This window comes from Mustela nigripes, chromosome 14, assembly GCF_022355385.1.
Source record: "Mustela nigripes isolate SB6536 chromosome 14, MUSNIG.SB6536, whole genome shotgun sequence".
In the NCBI taxonomy this organism is placed as follows: domain Eukaryota; kingdom Metazoa; phylum Chordata; class Mammalia; order Carnivora; family Mustelidae; genus Mustela; species Mustela nigripes.
The window spans coordinates 42,035,807-42,055,970 of record NC_081570.1 but is presented as its reverse complement, the minus strand read 5'-3'; the positions used below and the strand labels follow the sequence as shown (position 1 = coordinate 42,055,970).

General features: G+C 43.0%; 1 protein-coding gene across 1 annotated transcript; it reads left to right on the top strand.

Moving 5' to 3' along the window:
* The first annotated feature begins 259 nt into the window (after positions 1-259).
* Positions 260-19,107, top strand: LOC132001763 (cytochrome c oxidase assembly factor 7). The gene is made up of 3 exons (XM_059376615.1): positions 260-423; positions 3,862-4,002; positions 17,843-19,107. The coding sequence occupies exons 1-3, from the start codon at positions 318-320 to the stop codon at positions 18,289-18,291; spliced, it is 696 nt and encodes a 231-aa protein (XP_059232598.1). The 5' UTR covers positions 260-317; the 3' UTR covers positions 18,292-19,107.
* Positions 19,108-20,164: the final 1,057 nt, after the last annotated feature.

Below are 20,164 nucleotides of genomic sequence, written 5' to 3'. Positions count from 1 at the left end.
TGGAGACCACCGAACAAACGAATGAATGAAGAAATAAATAACTGCAGGCAGAAAATCATGAAGGGCACAAAACTGGAGCACAAAAACGCGGCAGAAAGGCTGTCACCGGTTTTAGGAAAGGAATGAGCATAGCAAGGTTTTTACCGGCTTCGACAGCTTCAGGATTTAGGTTCGCGGTGCTCCCCCTTCCGGAATACCCGGTGAGCACGCAGCCCTCCGCGGCACGCCCCTCCCGGGCCCCGCCCCTCCGCTGCTCACGTGACCGCGGGGCGGGCGCGCTGAGCCGCGGGCTAACCTTGGCTGGGAGAGCAGGGGCCATGGCGGGTGTGGTGGATTTCCAGGACGAGGAACAGGTGAAGTCCTTCCTGGAGAACATGGAGGTGGAGTGCAACTACCAGTGCTACCGCGAGAAGGACCCGGACGGTGAGCGCTGCCAGCGCAGCCTGGGAACACGTGGGACGCATGGGGGAGGGGTGCGGGCCGCACGGGTCACGAGCGACCGCTGAAGGAGGTCTGGAAGGGGTCTCCGGCCGGGACTCGTGGGGACGCGGAGGGACACTGAAGACCTTGTGTATGTTAGGGAGGAAAGGGTTGGGTTCCTCGAGGACTTGCTGTCCTCACAGCGGGGGGAATCCTTGGCGGGACCGAGCCTGGAAGCGGGGTGGGGGGGCGGGATACGAGGAGGTGTGCTTGGGTGTTGGGGGGGGGGGGGTGGGAGTACATCAGTGAAGACATAAAATTCCCTGTTCTTCTGGAGCTTACATTCTAGTGGGGGGAGTTGGATAATAAACGTAAAGAAATAAATGAAATCGTGTGTTGGAAAGTGTAATGGCAAAAAGGATTAACAGGTATAGGGAGTTGAGGGCAATTTTGAGTTAAGTGGTCAGACGGAGTCATTGAGAAAGTGGCATTTGAACAAAGCCTTGAGGAAGCTCAGGGAGATCTATGGTAGGTAGAGGTAACAGCTAGTGAAAAGGCCCGAGGCATGAATGTGTCCCTCGTGTTGAGTTGACTTGAGTGTGTCAGATGATGATGGTGTCCAAAGCAGCCAGTACCTTTGGGTGGTTTTCTTCTTCCTTCTTTACAAAGAAAAAAAAAAAAAAAGACACTCACCCAACCTTCTTATAGCTTGCAGTCAGGTTTCCATAATGTGATATAACTATTTCTAGCAGCTAACCAACTAACCAGAGTTGCTGTGCTGTTTAATGGCTTAACAAGAACCCAAGGTGGTTCTTTGAGGGCATGCCTGCATCCTAAGAAAAGTTGGAGTCACTGAGGAGCAGGATAGTTGGGGAAGACTTCTAGGGGGAGGTCAGGAGGAGCAGGCAAGTGTTCATTAAATGGAGGACAATGTGGGAGAAGAGAATGCTGTCTTTTGGAAGATTGAAGTGAGGCTGTAGTTAGATGGAAGAGGGAGTTTGGGCCACAGTGTGTCAGGCCTTGAGTGCCAGGGTAAAGCATACTTATTCTGTAGTAAGTGGAAAGCCATACATGTTTTTGAGGAGAGAGTTCATGGTTGTGGACGCTGAAGAGTATACTGAGAGGTGGAGTGGGGGAGGGTGGGCGTGAAAGGACTGAGGTACTTCAGGAGAGCCTGAGAGGAGGCTATTGTTACTATAGCTACTGTCATTTGAAGTCATCATGATCTCTCACCAGGATTACTGAAATAGCCGCCTAACCTGGCTCCTGTTTGCATGCTGACTCCCTTAAAATCTGTTTTCAACCCTCAAACTGGTAGTTAAGTTTTCATTTTGTTCTATTAAATGCTATCTTCTTAGATTTTTTTTTAGTAATTTTTTAAATTAACATATAATGTATTATTTGCCCCAGGGATACAGATCTGTGAATCGTCAGGCTTACACACTTCACAGCACTCACTGTAGCACATAACCTCCCCAATATCCATAACTCAATCTTTTTAGATTTTTAAATAACAAAATAACACGTTTGTTATCAGTGCTGGAGTGTACTCCCTCATGCATTTTGTTCTTCCATGTTCATCCGGGCATGTACAAACATATACACTGGAGTAACCTTTTAAAAATGAAGATTGGGGCTGCTTGAATGGCTTAATTGGTTAAGTGTTTGCCTTCTGTTGAGATCATGATCCCAGGGTCCTGGAATTGGATCAAGCTCTCAGTCTGCCTCCCTGCTGCTTCTCCCTCTCCCTCTTCCTCTGCCACTCCCCCCTGCTTGTGTTTTCTCCCTCTCACTCGCTTTCTATCAAATAAATAAATAAAGTCTTAAAAAATAAATAAAATTAAAATGTAAATTGAATCATATCACTGCCCTTCTTAACCCTTCAGTGGTTTGCCACGGACCTGGAATAAAATCCTAAGTCCTTCCTGTGTTCCACAATGCCCTGTGATCTGGTCCCTGCCATTTTCTTCTCATTTCCTACCCTTTTCCTCCTCGATCCACCTACATTATACCTTATTTGTACTAACTTATTCCCTCTCTAGGGTCTTTTAGTCTATTGTTTCTTATACCTGGGATCTTCTGCTCTCTTCCATTTCATTGTCTCTAAATAGCTAGTTCTTTCTTGTTATTCACATTTCAGCTTGGATATCACAGTCCTTACTAGGCCCTCCCTGACTGCCCGGTTTGTGGTAACTATTCCCCCAGCGTGCACAACAAACTGTCTTATCCTGTTTTATTTCAATCATAAAACATTTACTACTGTTTAAATGCATTTTAAAAAAATAAATGCATCTTGCTCACCTATTTACTTATTTTTTTCCTCTCCTCTAGAATGTAATTTTTAAGAGGGCAAGTGACTATATTCCCAGCATCTAGAACAGTGTTTGGTACATGGTTGGACACAGTGCACAAATATTTGTTGAATGAAGATGACTGAGGGGCGCCTGGATGGCTCGGTTGTTAAGTGTCTACCTTCGGCTCAGGTCATGATCCCAGCATCTTGGGATCAAGCCCCACATCTGGCTCCCTGCTCGGCGGCAAGTCTGCTTTCCCTCTCCCACTCTCCCTGCTCATGTTCCTGTTCTCACTGTATCTGTCTCACTGTCAAATAAATAAATAAATAAATAAAAATCTTAAAAAAAAAAAAAAGAAAGAAAATTAATAAGATGAGTGTCATTTGGGATGAAGAAAGAGGGCCAAAGACAGAGGGTAGAGATGTTAAGAAGAGGCTCACTGGGACCAGAGACTGCCAAAGAGAGCATCCATTTCCAACTCCTTCAATAGCTACTATTTCTACTCTGTCTTTGGGCTTCTCATTCCCAGCCTAGCTGAGGTGTATAGTCCTGGAAGCACCCCTTTCTTGCTACTACAGAGACAACCCATGGACCCTTTTGGTTTCCAGTGTTTTATTGTTGAACTTCCTGGGAAGTTCCAAAGGTGGCAAAGTTTCAATCATGGAAGTCAGTGAGTCTTTGCCTCTGGGTGACAGGGAGCAGAATGGCTGGTGAGTGGTGGAGCCAGGGCACTGGCCATGGTCTCTCCAGCCTGTACATTGCTCAGTCCCCAGCTAAGGGCAGATGATGCCATTTGTAGACATGGCTGAACACCACCTCCAGTCTTTTTTTTTTTTTTTTTAAGATTTTATTTGTTTATTTGACAGACAGAGATCATAAGTAGGCAGAAAGGCAGGCAGAGAGCCTGATGTGGGGCTCAATCCCAAGACCCTGGGATCATGACCGGAGCCAAAGGCAGAGGCTTTAAACCACTGAGCCACCCAGGCGCCTGCCACCTGCAATCTTTGTGGTGAGGTCACCTTGCCACACTTCAGGAGGACAGAAGCTGGTCCTAAATAAAAGACGTTTTGGCTGCCGCACCTCAGCCTTCCCCACTGCTGTGCAGCAGCCCCAAACATGAAGAACAGCTCTTGTGTTTTCCTCACAGGATGCTATCGGCTGGTGGACTATTTGGAAGGGATCCAGAAGAATTTTGAGGAGGCTGCCAAGGTGTTGAAGTTCAACTGTGAAGAGAACCAACACAGCGATAGCTGCTACAAACTGGGGGCCTATTATGTGACTGGGAAAGGTGAGGCACCTGCTTTCTTTGGTGACTGTTACTGATAGTAATCCTGATCTCACATCCTGAGCCTCATGCGGGGTCCTCTTCACAGAGGGGTCCTCACAGGCCTTGGGGAAGCACATTGTAGGAAGATTTGGTGAGAGTTCAGCAGAGGGATGTGGGAAGAACATAGCCTCCTTTCAAGTTAGGCAGATATTGGGGAATGCTTTTAGCAAGTAGTGGGACCTTGGGCCAGTCACTTCAACTCTACCTCAATTCTATCACCTGTAAAATGGAGAAAAATAGTACTTGCTTCATAGGGTTGATGTGAGGATTAAATAAGATGATACAGGTAAAGGCATCAGCATGTGCCTGGCACAGAGCAAGGGACCAATAATTAATTCTCTGCCATCTTATCTTTTCGCCGCATGCCCTAATTATAGTTATCACTGGAATAGTAAATACTGTTTAATCTATCACTAAATAAGAAATTATTCTGGGGTGCCTGGGTGGTTCAGTGGTTGGGCATATGCCTTTGGCTCAGGTCATGATCCCAGGGTCCTGGGGTTGAGCCCCGTATCAGGCTTCCTGCTCAGCTTCCTGCTCTGCTTCTCCCTCTCCCACTCCCCCTGCTTGTGTTCCCTCTCTCGCTGTGTCTCTCTCTATCAAATAAATAATAAATAAAATTTTTAAAAAAATAAATAAGTTATTCCAACAAACTTACTATTTCACATAGTTGCTCAGGTCAGAAATTTGGGATTGGCTTAGCTGTATGCCTCAGGGTCTCTGATGAGGTTGCAGTCAATTTTTTTTTTTTTTAAGATTTTATTTATTTATCGGGGGGGGGGGGGTGGAGAGCAAGCACAGGCAGACAGAATGGCAGGCAGAGGTAGAGAGAGAAGCAGGCTCCCTGCCGAGCAAGGAGCCCGATGTGGGACTCGATCCCAGGATGCTGGGATCATGACCTGAGCCGAAGGCAGCTGCTTAACCAACTGAGCCACCCAGGCGTCCCGAGGTTGCAGTTAAGACGTTAACCAGGGAACAAGGGCTGTAGTCATTGGAAGGCTTGGCTAGAGCTGGAGTTTCCAATTCTAAGATTGTTGGCTTGTTAGGAAAGGCCTTTCCAGCTGTTATCAGGAGACCTCAGTTCCTCATGACGGGGATCGCTCTATGGGCTGCTTGTGTGTCATTATGGCATGACATCTGGTTTCTTCCATAGTGAGTTATCCAAAAGAGAGCATGATGGAATCCATGGCGTCCTTTATGACCTACCCTTATAAGTCCTATGTTTTTCATTTCTATCACATTCTGTTCATTAGAAGTGAGTCAGTAAGTCCAGCCCACGTAAATAGAGAACTAACATCCTACTTCTTGAAGGAAAGACTATCAAAGAATTTATGGGCATATTTTATTTTACTTTTTATCTTCTTATTATTTTTCATGGGCATATTTTAAAAACACCACAAAGGGGTACCTGGGAGGCTCAGTCAGTTAAGTGTCTGCCTTTGGCTCAGGTCAGGATCCCAGGGTCCTGGGATCACCCTCTCTGTTGGGCTCCCTGCTCAGCAGGGCATCTGCTCCTCCCCTCCTTCTGCCCCCACAACCCTCATGTGCGCTCACTCTCTCTCTCTCAAATAAATAAATCTTTTAAAAAATAAAAATCTTTAAAAACAAATTAATGTGAAAAAATATCCCAGTATTATTTTTTTTTTTTTTAAATTTTTTTAAAGATTTTATTTATTTATTTGACAGAGAGAGATCACAAGTAGGCAGAGAGGCAGGCAGAGAGAGAGAGGAGGAAGCAGGCTCCCTGCTGAGCAGAGAGCCTGATGCGGGACTCGATCCCAGGACCCTGAGATCATGACCTGAGCCGAAGGCAGCGGCTTAACCCACTGAGCCACCCAGGCGCCCATCCCAGTATTATTTATCGACAAAATTTTATTTTTATTAACTTACAATTTACAATTAATACTTTACTGCATTTTTTTTTTAAGATTTTATTTATTTATTTGACAGACAGAGATCACAAGTAGGCAGAGAGGCATTCAGAGAGAGGAGGAAGCAGGCTCCCCGCTGAGCAGAGAGCCCCTGGGATCATGACCTCCTGAGCCGAAAGCAGAGGCTTTAACCCACTGAGCCACCCAGGCGCCCCACATTAGTGCATTATATTAATGATTTAAAAAAACCTAGTGCCAACAGTGGCAGCTTAGTTGAATGTTATCTCCATTGTATGGAATGCTATTTAGCCCATGAAAAAGTAATGTTTCTAGAGGATTTTGTTGATGTGGTAAAAAGCTTATGAAATTTTATATACACACACACACACACACACACACGAGAGATACATATGTACATATATATGCACATATGTATATACATACATATGTATGTGTATACATACATATGTGCATATATATGTACATATGTATCTCTCTCTCTCTCTCTCTCTCTCTCCAGTTAAGAAAGCCAAATACAAATTTGTATGTGGTGTGAACTCACCTATATGATACAGCATGCAAAACCAAAAATGTTCCTAGTTACTTAGTCTCTGGATTTGTGCCTTGGTAAAGTTTTGGGTTCTTTTTGTTTTAATACTTTTTTTTTTTAAAGTAATCTCCACTCCCAGTTTGGGGCTGAAACTCATGACCCTGAGATCAAGTCGTGTGCTCTGCTGCCTGAACCAGCCAGGCCTCCCTCCCACTTTTTTTGAAGTATTGTTTATACCATATTTTATTATAGTTTTCACAAGAACTTGAATTCCTTATTGAAATAGGGAAAACAAAAGTGGCTCTGAAATTGTTTTTCTTATTAGACAAATTCTTTTACCAAGGATTGGTTGGGGCAAGGGAAAGAGCAGGAGGCCAAAGAACCCACTTTTATCTATTTATTTATTTATTAAAGATTTTATTTATTTATTTTACAGAGGTCACAAGTAGTCAGAGAGGCAGGCGGGGTTGGGGGGGAAGTAGGCTCCCTGCTGAACAGAGAGCCCGGATGCAGGGCTCCATTCCAGGACCCTGGGATCATGACCTGAGCCGAAGGCAGAGGCTTAACCACTGAGCCACCCAGGTGCCCCACAAAGAACCCACTTTTAGATAGTGCAACATCAAGCAAGACATTTTCCTTCCCTGAGCCACAAATTCTTTGTTGACAAAATTAGAGTAATATGGTCCACTCATACTTTCTTCATAGGATTTTTCTGAACATCAAATGAGAACAGATGTGACTGTTTTCTTAAATTATAAAATATTCTTGGGGCACTTGAGTGGCTTAGTTGGTTAAGCATCTCACTTTGGCTAAAGTCATGATCTCGGGGTTGGGCTCTGTGCTTGTTGAAGAGTTTGCTTCAACAACTTCTCTCTGCCCCTCCCCTGTGGTTGTGCTCTCTTCTCTCTCTCAAAAAAAAAAAATAAATAAAATCTTTAAAAAAAAATTACAAAACATCCTATTGGTGTGAACAGGTCTGACTGTATTGGTTGGTGCAGAACTTACTTTGGATTATGTACTTAGAGTATATATAATCCCAGGAATGCTTTGGCCAGGTGTTTTCAGATGTGAACTAAACTTTGAACTATTTTGTGAAGCAGTCTAAATGTCCTATGCAAAGAAGTAGAAGTTAACTCTGGCACACACCTCTCTGAGGAAATATTACGCAGCTACTAAAACAGATACTAAGAAGTGTTTCTAATGGGGAGTGAAGAAGGCTCATGACTACAGCATGTGAAAACAAGACCAAATTGGGGCACCTGCCTGACTCAGTTAGTAGAGCATGGGATGCTCGATCTTGGGGTCATGTTGAGTGTAGAGATTACTTAAAACAAAACCCTCAACCCATGTTGAGTGTAGAGATTACTTAAAACAAAAAAGCAAGACCAAACTGCATAGCACTAAGAGGAAATTCACCAAAAATGAAGTAGTGATGGTCTCTAGGTAGTGGTAACAGTAGATGATTTTTGTTTCCCTTCTGTTTAAGAGTCCTTGATTTGGGGGCATCTGGTGGCTCAGTTGGTTGTGTATCTGACTCTTGGTTTCAGCTCAGGTCATGAGCTTAGGGTTGTGGGATCAAGCCCTGTGTGGGATCAAGCCCCTGTGGCTAAGAGCCATAGGAACTTTTGTCAATGGGCCAGATGAACGACTAACTGCTTGGGATTCTCTCTCTCTCCCCCTCTGCGCTGCTCCTGGCTGTGCACACACGCGCTCTCTTTCTCTCTCTCAAAGAAAAAAAAAAGTTCTCAATTTGCTCTTCTAAAAAGTAAAATTACTTTACAGGAAGAGATGAAGGCTCAGATAAATTGATGATAATGCAGATAGTCTTCACTCTAGACCATTCTTGTATGCTTCAGACTACATGTAGCTAATGTAGACATTCCTACTTGGAGTTCTCTTAGGCATCCCAAACTTATCAAACCAAATATGGAATTCTTTTTTTTTTTTTTTTTTTTAAAGATTATTTACTTATTTGTCAGAGAGAGAGAGAGAGAGATCACAAGTAGGCCAAGAAGCAGGCAGAAGCAGAGGGAGAAGCAGGTTCCCTGACGAGCAAGGAGCCCGATGCGGGACTCGATCCCAGGATGCCGGGATCATGACCTGAGCCAAAGGCAGCCGCTTAACCAACTGAGCCACCCAGGCGTCCCCAAATATGGAATTCTTAATTGTTTTTCTTCTCCCCCCAATTTATTATGCCCCTGTTATCTTCCAAGAGATACCTTTGACAAGTGGTGTCTCTCTCTGCATAGTAGCTCATGGCCAGTTTATCTCCAAAATATGTCTTAAATCTGTTCTGGCTTTCTCCCTCTCCTTTCATTCTTATCCAAGCCACTGTCTTCTCCTGCTGGGATTACAGTTAGGAGATTAATGCAAGTCCCTAAACATCTTTCCATAAGGCAACTAAAATGAACTTTTAAGAATATAAACCATGGGGACACCTGGGTGATTCAGTAGGTTAAGCCTTTGTCTTCGGCTCAGGTTGTGATCCCAGGGTGCTGGGATCAAGCCCCGCATCAGGCTCTCCGTTCAACAGGGAGCCTGCTTCCCCCTCTCTCTCTACCTGCTTCTCTGCCTACTTGTGATCTCTGTCTCTGTCAAATAAATAAATAAAATCTTTAAATTAAAAAAATAAATTAAATAAAAGAACATAAACCTTGGACACTTCTTTGGGCTGAGCTATGGTGGATGTGTTTGAGGGCAGCTGACCCAGCCTATACTTTCTGTGGAAGCCTGAGCTGGCCTTTTTCCCTTTGTGTCAAACCAGGTCTGCCAAAGACAGTGCAATTCACCTGCTGCCCACCTTAACAGATTCAAGAACAAGGGGAAAGATGGTATAAAGGAAAGCTAAGAAGGAAGACTAGATGCTGAAAAGGAGAAATGTAAGCTCATTTCTTGATAATGCTACTTCTGCACTGCAGGAGAACCACAACAACAGTGTAATTTGATCTGTTGATAACATGGTCAAAGGCATAAATAGCAACAATTTGGAAAGCCACCTCCAGGCCACTCAAGCTGCTAAGAAACTGCTTTCTGTGGAAGAGCAGCCCACATAGACAGTATAATCTGGGCTGGTTTTGATTCCAAAATTTGTGTCCTTTTTGGGCAGAAATGCTCGTAGTCCCATTCAGTTGAATCTGCTTGCACCCTCACTAACACTGCTTCTGGAATATCAGAACAGACAAGGCTGTGGTAGAGAGGGGTGCTATCCCAGCATTCATTTCTCCATTGACATCTTCCCATGCTCACATCAGTGAATAAGCTGTATGAGCTCTAGGAAACATTACACGAAATAGTTCAGTTTTTCTGAGACTTGATGGTGCGCATTTGATCCTCTGTTGGTCCTTCTTGCAGTTCCTGATATGTCATTTCTGTCGTGTGGTTACTTAAATATTATCTGGACACTTTCAAATTTTTGTTGCAAAAAGATCCTACACTCCTGTAGGTACTATTGAGCAAATTCTTCCCACTTTAGTTCATCTCCTGCACTGCAGTGATCTGGAAGTCTTAGCATAGAGGGGTCTCTTGTCCTTAGCATATACTTGCTGGTTCATTTCTTACAATATTGATGGTACAAATGAACAGACTGAAAGGTTATGAAAAGAGAAGTTGTGCCTCAACTTAAACTTCTCCTGAATTGCTAATTGTGACTGCTGTGCTAAGAACCATAAGAAGTATTGTCACTGGGACAGATGAACAGACTCAAGTTGTAATAGATGTGGGAGCACTTGCCATCTTTCCCAGCCTGTAATGAGCCCCAAAACTAAAACTCAGAAGGAAGCAATGTAGAAAAATGTAAAACATGACATCTGGCTACCAGGACCAGGCACAGGAAGTTGTGAATCAAGGATTAGTCCCATTTCTCATTGGCATTCTAAGGAAGACTTTAAGACACAAAAGGAAGGGGCGCCTGGGTGGCTCAGTTGATTGAGCATCTGACTCTTGATTTCGTTTCAGGTCATGAGATCGAGCCCTACGTGGGGCTCTGCACTTAGCCTGGAATTCGCTTGGGATTTTCTCCCTCTCCCCCCGACCCAATAAAATAAATAAAATCTTAAAAAAAAAAAAAAAAAAAAGACAAAAGGAAACTGTACTGGCTGTGACCAACCATATAACTGGTGGACCAGTTGAGTAGGTTGTGAACCTTGTTCATTGTGGCATACTACCATTGATAAACCTCTTAACTGTGGAAGATACTGTGGTTGTTCTGAACACCATTTCAGAGATTTTTTAGGCTGCGAAGAAAACTAGGTGAAACTGAGAAATTTAGGGGGTGCCTGGGTAGCTAGTTGGTTAAGTATCTGCCTTCGTTCAGGTCATGATCCCAGGGTCCTAGGATTAAACCCCTGAATATCAGGGAGCCTGCCTCTTCCTCTCCATCTGCCCTCCCCCAACCCAGCTCATGTTCTTTGTCTTTCTCTCTCTCAAATAAATAAAGTCTTAAAAAGAAAGAAAGAAAGGAGCTACACAAAGGTGCTCCAGAAATGCATAGAAGGGTCCTCTTGTCTTTGGCCTAATGTTAAGTTGCACATGCATAGAGGAAGATTGAGAGACCTTATAGTGGAAAGCTTCTGGGGAGCTGTGAACTGAGAGGAGATTCCATATGTTTCACAGTGATGGGAGTGGTTTGAATTTCAGCCAGCCAGAGTAGAGAGTCATCGAACATCACATTCAACTAAGACTCCAAAATGACCATGCCTTGGTAGTATGATTATTCTAGATCTGCTCTAACAAAACTTAAAAACAAGTCTCAGGAGTGCCTGGGTGGCCCAGTTGGTTAAGCGACTGCCTTCCGCTCAGGTCATGATCTTAGGGTCCTGGGATCGAGCCCCACATCGGGCTCCTTGATGAGCAGGGAGCCTGCTTCTCCCTCTCCTTCCCGCTTGTGCTCTCTCTTGCTATCTCTCTCTCTCTCCCCCCTAAAAAAAGAAAAGAAGAAGAAGAAGAAAAAAAAAGTCCCAAAGACGTTTTGGCTTGATTCACCAGTGAGTTAGCTGTCTGCCAGAACAAAATTCAACCATCTTCAAAGGAATACAACAAAATCCAGACTGAACAAGGTATCATCTACAGTGTTTTCAAGAAGTAAGAAATTGCTAAAGAGAAAGAAAAGCAGCCCATAGACCTAGATGTGACAGAGATATTGGAATTAACAGTTAATATTTTAAAACAGGTATGATGAGGGGCACCTGGGTGACTTAGTCAGTCGCACTAGCTCTTGGTTTTGGTTCAGGTTGTGATCTTGGGGTTATAGGATTGAGCCCTGTGTCAGGCTTCACACTCAGTATGGAGTTTGTCCCTCTCTGCTCCTCACCCTATGCACATGTACACATGTGTGCCTACTCACTCCATCTCTCTCAAATAAGTAAGTAAATAAATATTTTTTTAAAAACCTGTTAAGGGGGGGTGCCTTGGTGGCTCAGTGGGTTAAGCCTCTGCCTTCGGCTCAAGTCATGATCCCAGGGTCCTGGGATCGAGCCCCACATCGTGCTCTCTGCTCAGCAGGGAGCCTGCTACCTCCTCTCTCTCTGCCTGCCTCTCTGCCTACTTGTGATCTCTGTCAAATAAATAAATAAAATCTTTAAAACAACAACAACAACAACCTGTTAAGGGGCGCCTGGGTGGCTCAGTCAGTTAAGCGTCTACCTTTGGCTCAGGTCATGATCCCAGGGATTGAGCCCCATGTCAGGATCCCTATTCAGTGGGGAGTCTGCTTCTCTCTCTCTCCCTCTGCCATTCTCCCTGCTTGTGTGTATGCACACCTGCTCTCTCTGTCAAGTAAATACACTCTTTAAAAAAAAAAAAAATCCTGTAATTGAGAAACATAATATTTGAAATTGAAGTTTATTGGGCAGGCTGAACTGCAAAATAGACATTTCAGAAAGTAAATGTGAAAGATTGATGAACTTGAAGATAGGAATGTAGATATTATCTAAAATAAAGTGCTGAGGAAAAGAAAGAACAGAGTCTCAACCCATGGGGTTCAGTATTTATCATTCTAACGTATGTGTGTCAGAGCCCCAGAAAGAGAAGAGATTGGGAGAGGCAGAATATTTGAAGAAATAACAGCAGAAAAAATTTTAAATTTAGTGAAAATTATAAGTCTACAGATCCATGAAGCTCAGTGAACTCAAGCAGGATAATCAGTGAAAATTACACCTAGAGGGGCTCCTGGGTAGCTTAGTGGGTTAAAGCTGCTGCCTTCGGCTCAGGTCATGATCCCAGGGACCTGGGATCCAGCCCCACATCGGGCTCTCTGCTCAGTGGGGGCCTGCTTCCCTTCCTCTCTCTCTCTGCCTGCCTCTCTGCCTACTTGTGATCTCTTATTTGTCAAATAAATAAATAAAATCTTTAAAAAAGAAAAGAAAAGAAAATTACACCTAGACACATCATAATCAATTTGGTGAAAACCAGAGATAAAGAGAAGATCTGAAAAGCAATCTGAGGAAGACACTGATGGGAACAGTGGTGGGAGCAACCCTTACCCTTTCTTCAGAAGCAGTGTAAGCCAGAAGACAAAAGAACATCTTTTAAGGGCTGAAAGAAAAAGCTGTCAGGTTTGAATTCTACTTTAGCAAAAACATCTTTAAAAACAAAGACAAAATAAATTCATTTTCAGATAGACAAAAGCTCCAGGAATGAGTCATTAGCAGAGCTACACTACAAGAAATGGTAAAGTTGTTTGGGTCAAAGGAAAATGGAAACAGATGGAAACTGGATCCATGCAAAAGAATAAACTACTCTAGAATATATGTGTAAATGTAAGATTTTTTCTTCATTTCTTAGTGTCTCCAAAAGACTGTTGAGAGCAAAAATAATAGCAGTGTTTGTGATACTTATATATAGAAGTAAAATAAAGTGTATATAGTAGTAAAACATGACAGCAATTAATACGAGGGATGGAAATGTTCAAGTGAATGAAAGTATATTGTAAGGTACTTATGTTATTTGTGAAGTGATACAGTATTAATTCGTGGTAGATTGTGGTAAGTTAATGTTACATATTCACTAGCTAACTCACTGAAAAAGGAAGTATAACTAAAAAGCCAATGATGAGAATGACATGGACTTTTAGAAATACACAGTTTGGGACACCTGGCTGGCTCAGTTGGTGGAGTGTGCAACTCCTGATCTTTGGGATGTGGGTTTGAGCCCCATGTCATGTGGAGAGATTACTTAAGACAAGAAATTAGGGGCACCTGGGTGGCTCAGTGGGTTAAGCTTCTGCCCTCGGCTCAAGTCATGATCTCAGGGTCCTGGGATCCAGCCCCGCGTCGGGCTCTCTGCTCAACAGGGAGCCTGCTTCTGCCTCTCTGCCTACTTGTGATCTCTGTCTGTCAAATAAATAAATAAACAAAATCTTTAAAAAAAAAAAAATATTTCGTTTATTTATTTGACAGAGAGAGATCACAAGTAGATAGAGAGGCAGGCAGAGAGAGAAAGGAGGAGGAAGCAGGCTCCCTGCCAAGCAGAGAGCCCGATGCGGGACTTGATCCCAGGACACTGAGATCACGACCTGAGCTGAAGGCAGAGGCTTAACCCACTAAGCCACCCAGGCGCCCAATAAATAAAAATCTTAAAAAAAAAAAAAAGAAAAAGAAAGAAAATAAAGGAATGCCTGGGTGGCTCAATGGGTTAAGCTTCTGCCTTTAGCTCGGGTCATGATCTCAGGGTCCTGGATTGAGCCCTGCGTTGGGCTTTCTGCTCAACGTGGAGCTTGCTTCCCCCTCTCTGCCTGCCTCTCTGCCTACTTGTGATCTCTCTGTCAAATAAATAAATAAAATCTTAAAAAAAAAAATCTTAAAACACACACACAATTCAAAAGAATGCAAGAAAGGAGAAAAAGCAAAAAGCATTTGGGACGAATGGGAAAGAAGTAAGATTGTAGGCTTAAATCCAGCTATATCAGTAATTGCATTAAGTATAAGTAAACACTCCAGTAAAAGGTGTAGATTGTCAGGCTTTAAAAGCAAGACCTAGGAGCGCCTGGGTGGCTCATGGGTTAAAGCCTCTGCCTTCGGCTCAGTTCATGATCCCAGGGTCCTGGGATTGAGTCCCACATCTGTCTCCTTGCTCAGCAGGGATCCTGCTTCTCTTTCAGCCTCTGCCTGCTTGTGCTCGTGCTCTCTCTCTCTCTCTTTCTCTCTCCTCTCTGACAAATAAATCTTAAAAAAAAAAAAAACACAAGACCTAACTATATCTATTATATATGAAGATAGCACACAGATACACTCTCAAAATTGAAAGAACTCAGGATATACAATCTCTGAGCTTTTCTGGAAAACTATTTGATAACCAATAAAGAGGTTAATCAAAAGAAGTGATTCAGGGGGCACCTGAGTCACTCAGTATTTTAAGCATCTGCCTTTGGCTCAAGTCTCCTGGGATCCAGCCAGGCATTGGGCTCCCTGCTGTTTCTCGCTCTCCTGCTTCCCCTTGCTTGTGTTTGTGCGCTCTTTCTCTCTCTTTCTCTCTCTCTCTCTGGCTTGCTCGCTCACTCTCTTTCTGTCAAATAAATAAAATCTTTAAAAAAAAAAGAGAGAAAGAAGTAACTCAGGAATGGAGATGCTCTAATGAAAAGACCAGTGATTAACAGAATCCATTTAGAATGACTATTGGGCTAATTAGTGTTACCACATAGAATGTAAATAATGTAGACTTTTGGGGCATAAAAACACAATGACACCTGAGTGACTTAGTCTGTTAAGTGTCTGTGTTCAGCTCAGGTCATGATCCCAGGATCCTGGAATCAAGCCCTGCACTGGGCTCCCTGCTCCCACTCCCCCAGCTTGTGTTCCCCCTCTTGCTGTGTCTCTCTCTGTCGAATAAATAAATAAAATCTTTAAAAAACAAAACAAAAATGCCATAATGTTTCCTGAGCACTTACTATGTGCTGGGTTCTTTGTAAAAACACGTTTAAGCTTCTAAGTATGAAATGTAGATACTGTTATCCTTATACTCATCCTTACAGATGAGGAAAACAACTTGTCTAAGGTCACACAGCCAACAAGGAATGGATTGAGACTGGAGCTTAGGTGTGCTGCCTTCCTAAGTTGAAGTAATAGCAATGACAAAAAGTATTAGGTGGGGGAGGAAAGATGGGAGGAAATATGAGACCACCAGTGTCCTCATCTTCTATAGTTGTGAGGTAGTACTTCACAAAAACAATGACTGTAACCTTCTAATATTTTAGAGTCCTTTTATAACTCCAGGGGTCCCTTTAGGAAATTTCTCTGGTGAGAAAAATTCATTTGAAGTCAAGTAGTTACTTCAGTGTCACTCAGTTTGGTTTTCTTCTAATAAATTCAAGTAAAACCAAAGTTAAATTTTTTATTTATAAATAACTTATGCAATCCTATTTTTCAAAGTACTTCTATTAGCTGTCCATTCAGTCAGCAGCATGTAATCTGAACACATACAACAAAGATAACTGGAATGGTGTTCTCTTAATGATAATGATAGTTATTTCTAGGAGGTGGATTTGGAGTGATTTCCTTAAAAAAATGTTTAAAGATAGGATGTTTGTATTTTTTTGAGAATGGGTGATAGTGATATGGAGAACAAAGGCAAAAGGAAAAAATTAAACTTCCTTGTAACTTATAGCCCATTTACAAGTACTTAAGACAAGCAGAGTGACCTTCCTCCAGGAACTCAACTGCCTCAATGTTAATACTTTGCTAAGGGCAAAAGGCAGCCTTAGCTTGACATTAGCCCGACCTCCAAGATCTTGTAAAAATCCCTCTGCAAACTTCCTTTATCTCTACTACCTCCCACCCCAAGACGTATGTCGGCAATTATCCTCCAAGCATGTGCCCCACTGGTACACATCTGAAGGGTCTCAGGACTAATGTTTTACCTAGATAGTAAATGACCTTTTTCTAAAACAGCTAGCCCCTCAAGGTCGTGGAAACCTTGCTTCCAGATTCCTTAGAAACTTACACTATTCCTAACCCCTTCCCAACTTAGAAGGATAATCGGTCGTTCCTCACAGCACCAGTGCAGCTCTTTCTGCCTATAGGTCCTGTCCCTGTGCTTTAATAAAACCACCTTTTTGCTCTGAAGATGCTCCAAGAATTCTTGACCATTTGCTCCTGAGCCCCAACACTTCACATCAGTAGTACATGGGGATTTGACGTTTTCCATGGAAAAACAACTAAAGAGAAAATGAAGCTCTGTCACCACTTTTGTTTAAAATCACTTGGTGAGACGCCTGGGTGGCTCAGTTGGTTAAGCAGCTGCCTTCGGCTCAGGTCATGATCCCGGCATCCTGGGATCGAGTCCCACATCGGGCTCCTTGCTCAGCAGGGAGCCTGCTCCTCCCTCTGCCTCTGCATGCCATTCTGTCTGCCTGTGCTCACTCGCTCTTCCTCTCTCTCTCTGATAAATAAATAAAATCTTTAAAAAAATAATAATAAAATAAAAAAATAAAATCACTTGTTGGCAGTTTCCCATTGCTCCTAGGATAAGTACAGGATCCTGCGTGATCTGACCCTTCCTGTCTGCAGCCTGTTTTCCCTAGTGATTCCTGGGTTCTAGCCATACGAGCTCCTTTTCTCTTTGTATCCTATTCCTGCTGCATGGACCGACCCTCACCCCGTATTTTTTTCCTTTTTTCAATTATATTACAGCTCAAAGGTCAATTCTTTGGGGAGGCTTTTTTGACCTTTCGCCTAAGACTAGGCCAGAGTCCTGCTACATTCTCATAATATCCTGTGCTTTTCTTCCGTATGTTTGTCACACTTAAAATCCTACATTTAGTTGTGTGGTTCTTAAATATCTGTTTCATTAGACTGTAAGATCCACAAGGCTAGGGACAGTGTTTATTGTCCAGATCCTAGCACAGTAGTCAGCAAATATTATGTATTCATTATATATTGAAATTAATGAACATTGAACAAAGTGCTGATAAGATCCTGTGTTCTTGCTGTAACCCCCATGAGGTAACTATTATTATAATCCCCACTTTTCAGCTCCTCTCATAAGATACCACTTGAACAAAAGATTCCAAGGCTAAAAAAGCTGGAAGGTTTGTGCATCATACTAGGCCACCTTCCTTTTGTGCTGCCTTAGTTCAAAATATGTGAACTTTATTCAGGAATTTTTTTTTTTTTAAAGATTTATTTATTTATTTATTTGACAGAGATCGAAAGTAGGCAGAGAGCCAGGCAGAAAGAGAGGCAGAGAGAGAGGAGGAAGCCGGCTCCCTGTTGAGCAGAGAGCCTATGTGGAGCTCTATCCTTGGATCATGACCTGAGCTGAAGGCAGGGGCTTTAACCCACTGAGTCACCCAGGTGCCCCTCGGAATTATTCTCTTAACTTTGGCCTGAGACAATCAGGTTCTGCCCTGACTTGGGTTTATTTTTTTCTTCCCTCTCCCTTCTCCCAGGTGGACTGACCCAGGACCTGAAAGCTGCCTCCAGCTGCTTTCTGATGGCGTGTGAAAGGCCTGGAAAGAAGTCTGTGGAGGCATGTCACAACGTTGGTCTCCTGGCACATGATGGACAGGTCAACGAGGATGGTCAGCCTGACCTGGAGAAGGCTAGAGACTACTACACAAGGGCCTGTGAAGGCAGCTATGCCTCCAGCTGCTTCAATCTCAGTGCCATGTTCCTGCAGGGTGCCCCTGGCTTTCCCAAGGACATGGGCCTGGCATGTAAATATTCAATGAAAGCCTGTGACTTGGGCCACATCTGGGCCTGTGCCAATGCCAGCCGCATGTACAGGTTAGGGGATGGTGTAGATAAAGACGAGGCGAAGGCTGAGTTACTAAAAAATCGGGCCCGGCAGCTGCACAAAGAACAGCAGAAAAATGTCCAGCCTTTGACATTTGGGTAGTGTAGTCCATATTCCTAAGCAACAAACAGCTTGAGGCTGGCACCTCCTATGTCTTACATAGCCCTTAAGGTCAGCCTGCTGGAGCAGGAAGACTTGGGACTTACTGTCTGTAGCTCTGGTTACACAGACCCATTTCCCTAGAGTGTCACCTATTGGGTTGTAGCCTAAAGTGTTTATTTCAGTCAGTGTTCTTTTTTTCTGTTGTGTTCTGTGAAGGCACACACATAGGCAATTTTCGTTCTCAAAGTCTTAGAGCTCAGTGAAAACAGCAAACTAGAGAGCCATAGAGATCGTGGGGGGTGGGGAGGGCAGACAAATAGCAGGAAGTTGGGAAAATCAGCAGCCACAGTGCCTGAAGGAATCAGATGTTGTTATTATTATTATTTTATTCTGGAGGGCTTGAAATTCAGTATCTTGATTTACATAATAGAGGGCTTAAAGAACTAAGAACAAGTCAAATAGTTATGACTGCCACCCTCTGACTTATGTAATCATTGGTGTGGGTTTCTTCTTTGCCTTTAGAGTCAGATCTTCAGTAAATTCATAGATAATAGGAGGGACATGCAACATAAAATAAAGGTTGTTATGTGTCAGCGTTGCCAAAGATGATGAAATACAAGCTTCTGTTGGTGGAGGATTTCGCAGTTGACGGTTAGCATCCCCAGTCCACTCCTCTGGCATTGCTCACCATGCCTGTGTTCTATTCCCAAGGCAACTTCAGCTCGGGATTTGTAAGCAAGGATTTTGTGACACATTTTAACCTATGGAACTTTACCTTTTTAACTGTCCTTGTGAATAAACTATTTTGATGGATTAGTAGTTTGTGTTACTAGTTTCTCTCCAGAGTCTGAGTAAGGTAGAGATTATGTTCTGCATGGTGGTTGTGCTTTTTCTTTTCTAAACATTGGCTTTTTAAAAATTATCTTCCTAATTTGTCACTAGGGGGCGAGCTTGTCATTTTCCTGCAATAACGGGTCTGATCTGTCACCACCTACTGTTTCTGGGCTTCCAGTGTTGCCGCCATCCTAGAAGGAAGGCTTGCTGTGCGGCTGGCTGAAGGTTTGTAAGCATAGCTTGCCAGCTTCTCCACTTGATAGAGGAGAGGGACTTTCCCAGGAACGCACAAGAAGTTTTAAAAAGTGAGTTTATTTTTTCAATGTGAAGTAGCTTTTATTTTGTTTAAAATAAATTCCGTAGGCCAACAAGCATATGAAAAGATGCTCAGCATCACTAATAATTAAGGAAGGGCAGATCAGAAGCATGAGATAATTATCCCACAACTGTCAGAATGGCTGTTTTTTATATATTATCTATAAAGACAATAAGCATTGGCAAGGATGTAGAGAAATTAGAACACTTACACGTTGTTGTTGGGAATGTAAAATGGTATAGCTGCCTTGGAAAACAATATAGCAGTTCCTCAAAACATTAAACCTAGAATGACAATAGGATCCAGCAATTCCATTTCTGGGTGTATCTGTGTCCATAGCAGCATTCACAGTTGCTAAAAGGCAGAAGAAACCCAAATATCTATCAGTGGGTGAGTGGGTAAACAAAATGTGTATACATATAATGAAATATCACTCAGCCTTAAAAGGAGGGAATATCTGACGCATGATACAACATGGATGAGCCTCAAAGACATGCTAAGTGAAATAGACATCACAAAAAGACATACTGTGGGATTTCATTTACATGAGATGTTTAAACTTAGAGCAAAATGTTGGTTGTTGCAGGCTAGAGAAAGGGGGACATGGGGAGTTGTTTAATGGGTATAGAGTTTGAATTTTGCAAGATGAAAAACTTCTGGAAATTACTTGCGCACAAATGTGAAAGTTCTTAACACTACTGAACTCTACATTTAAAAATCATT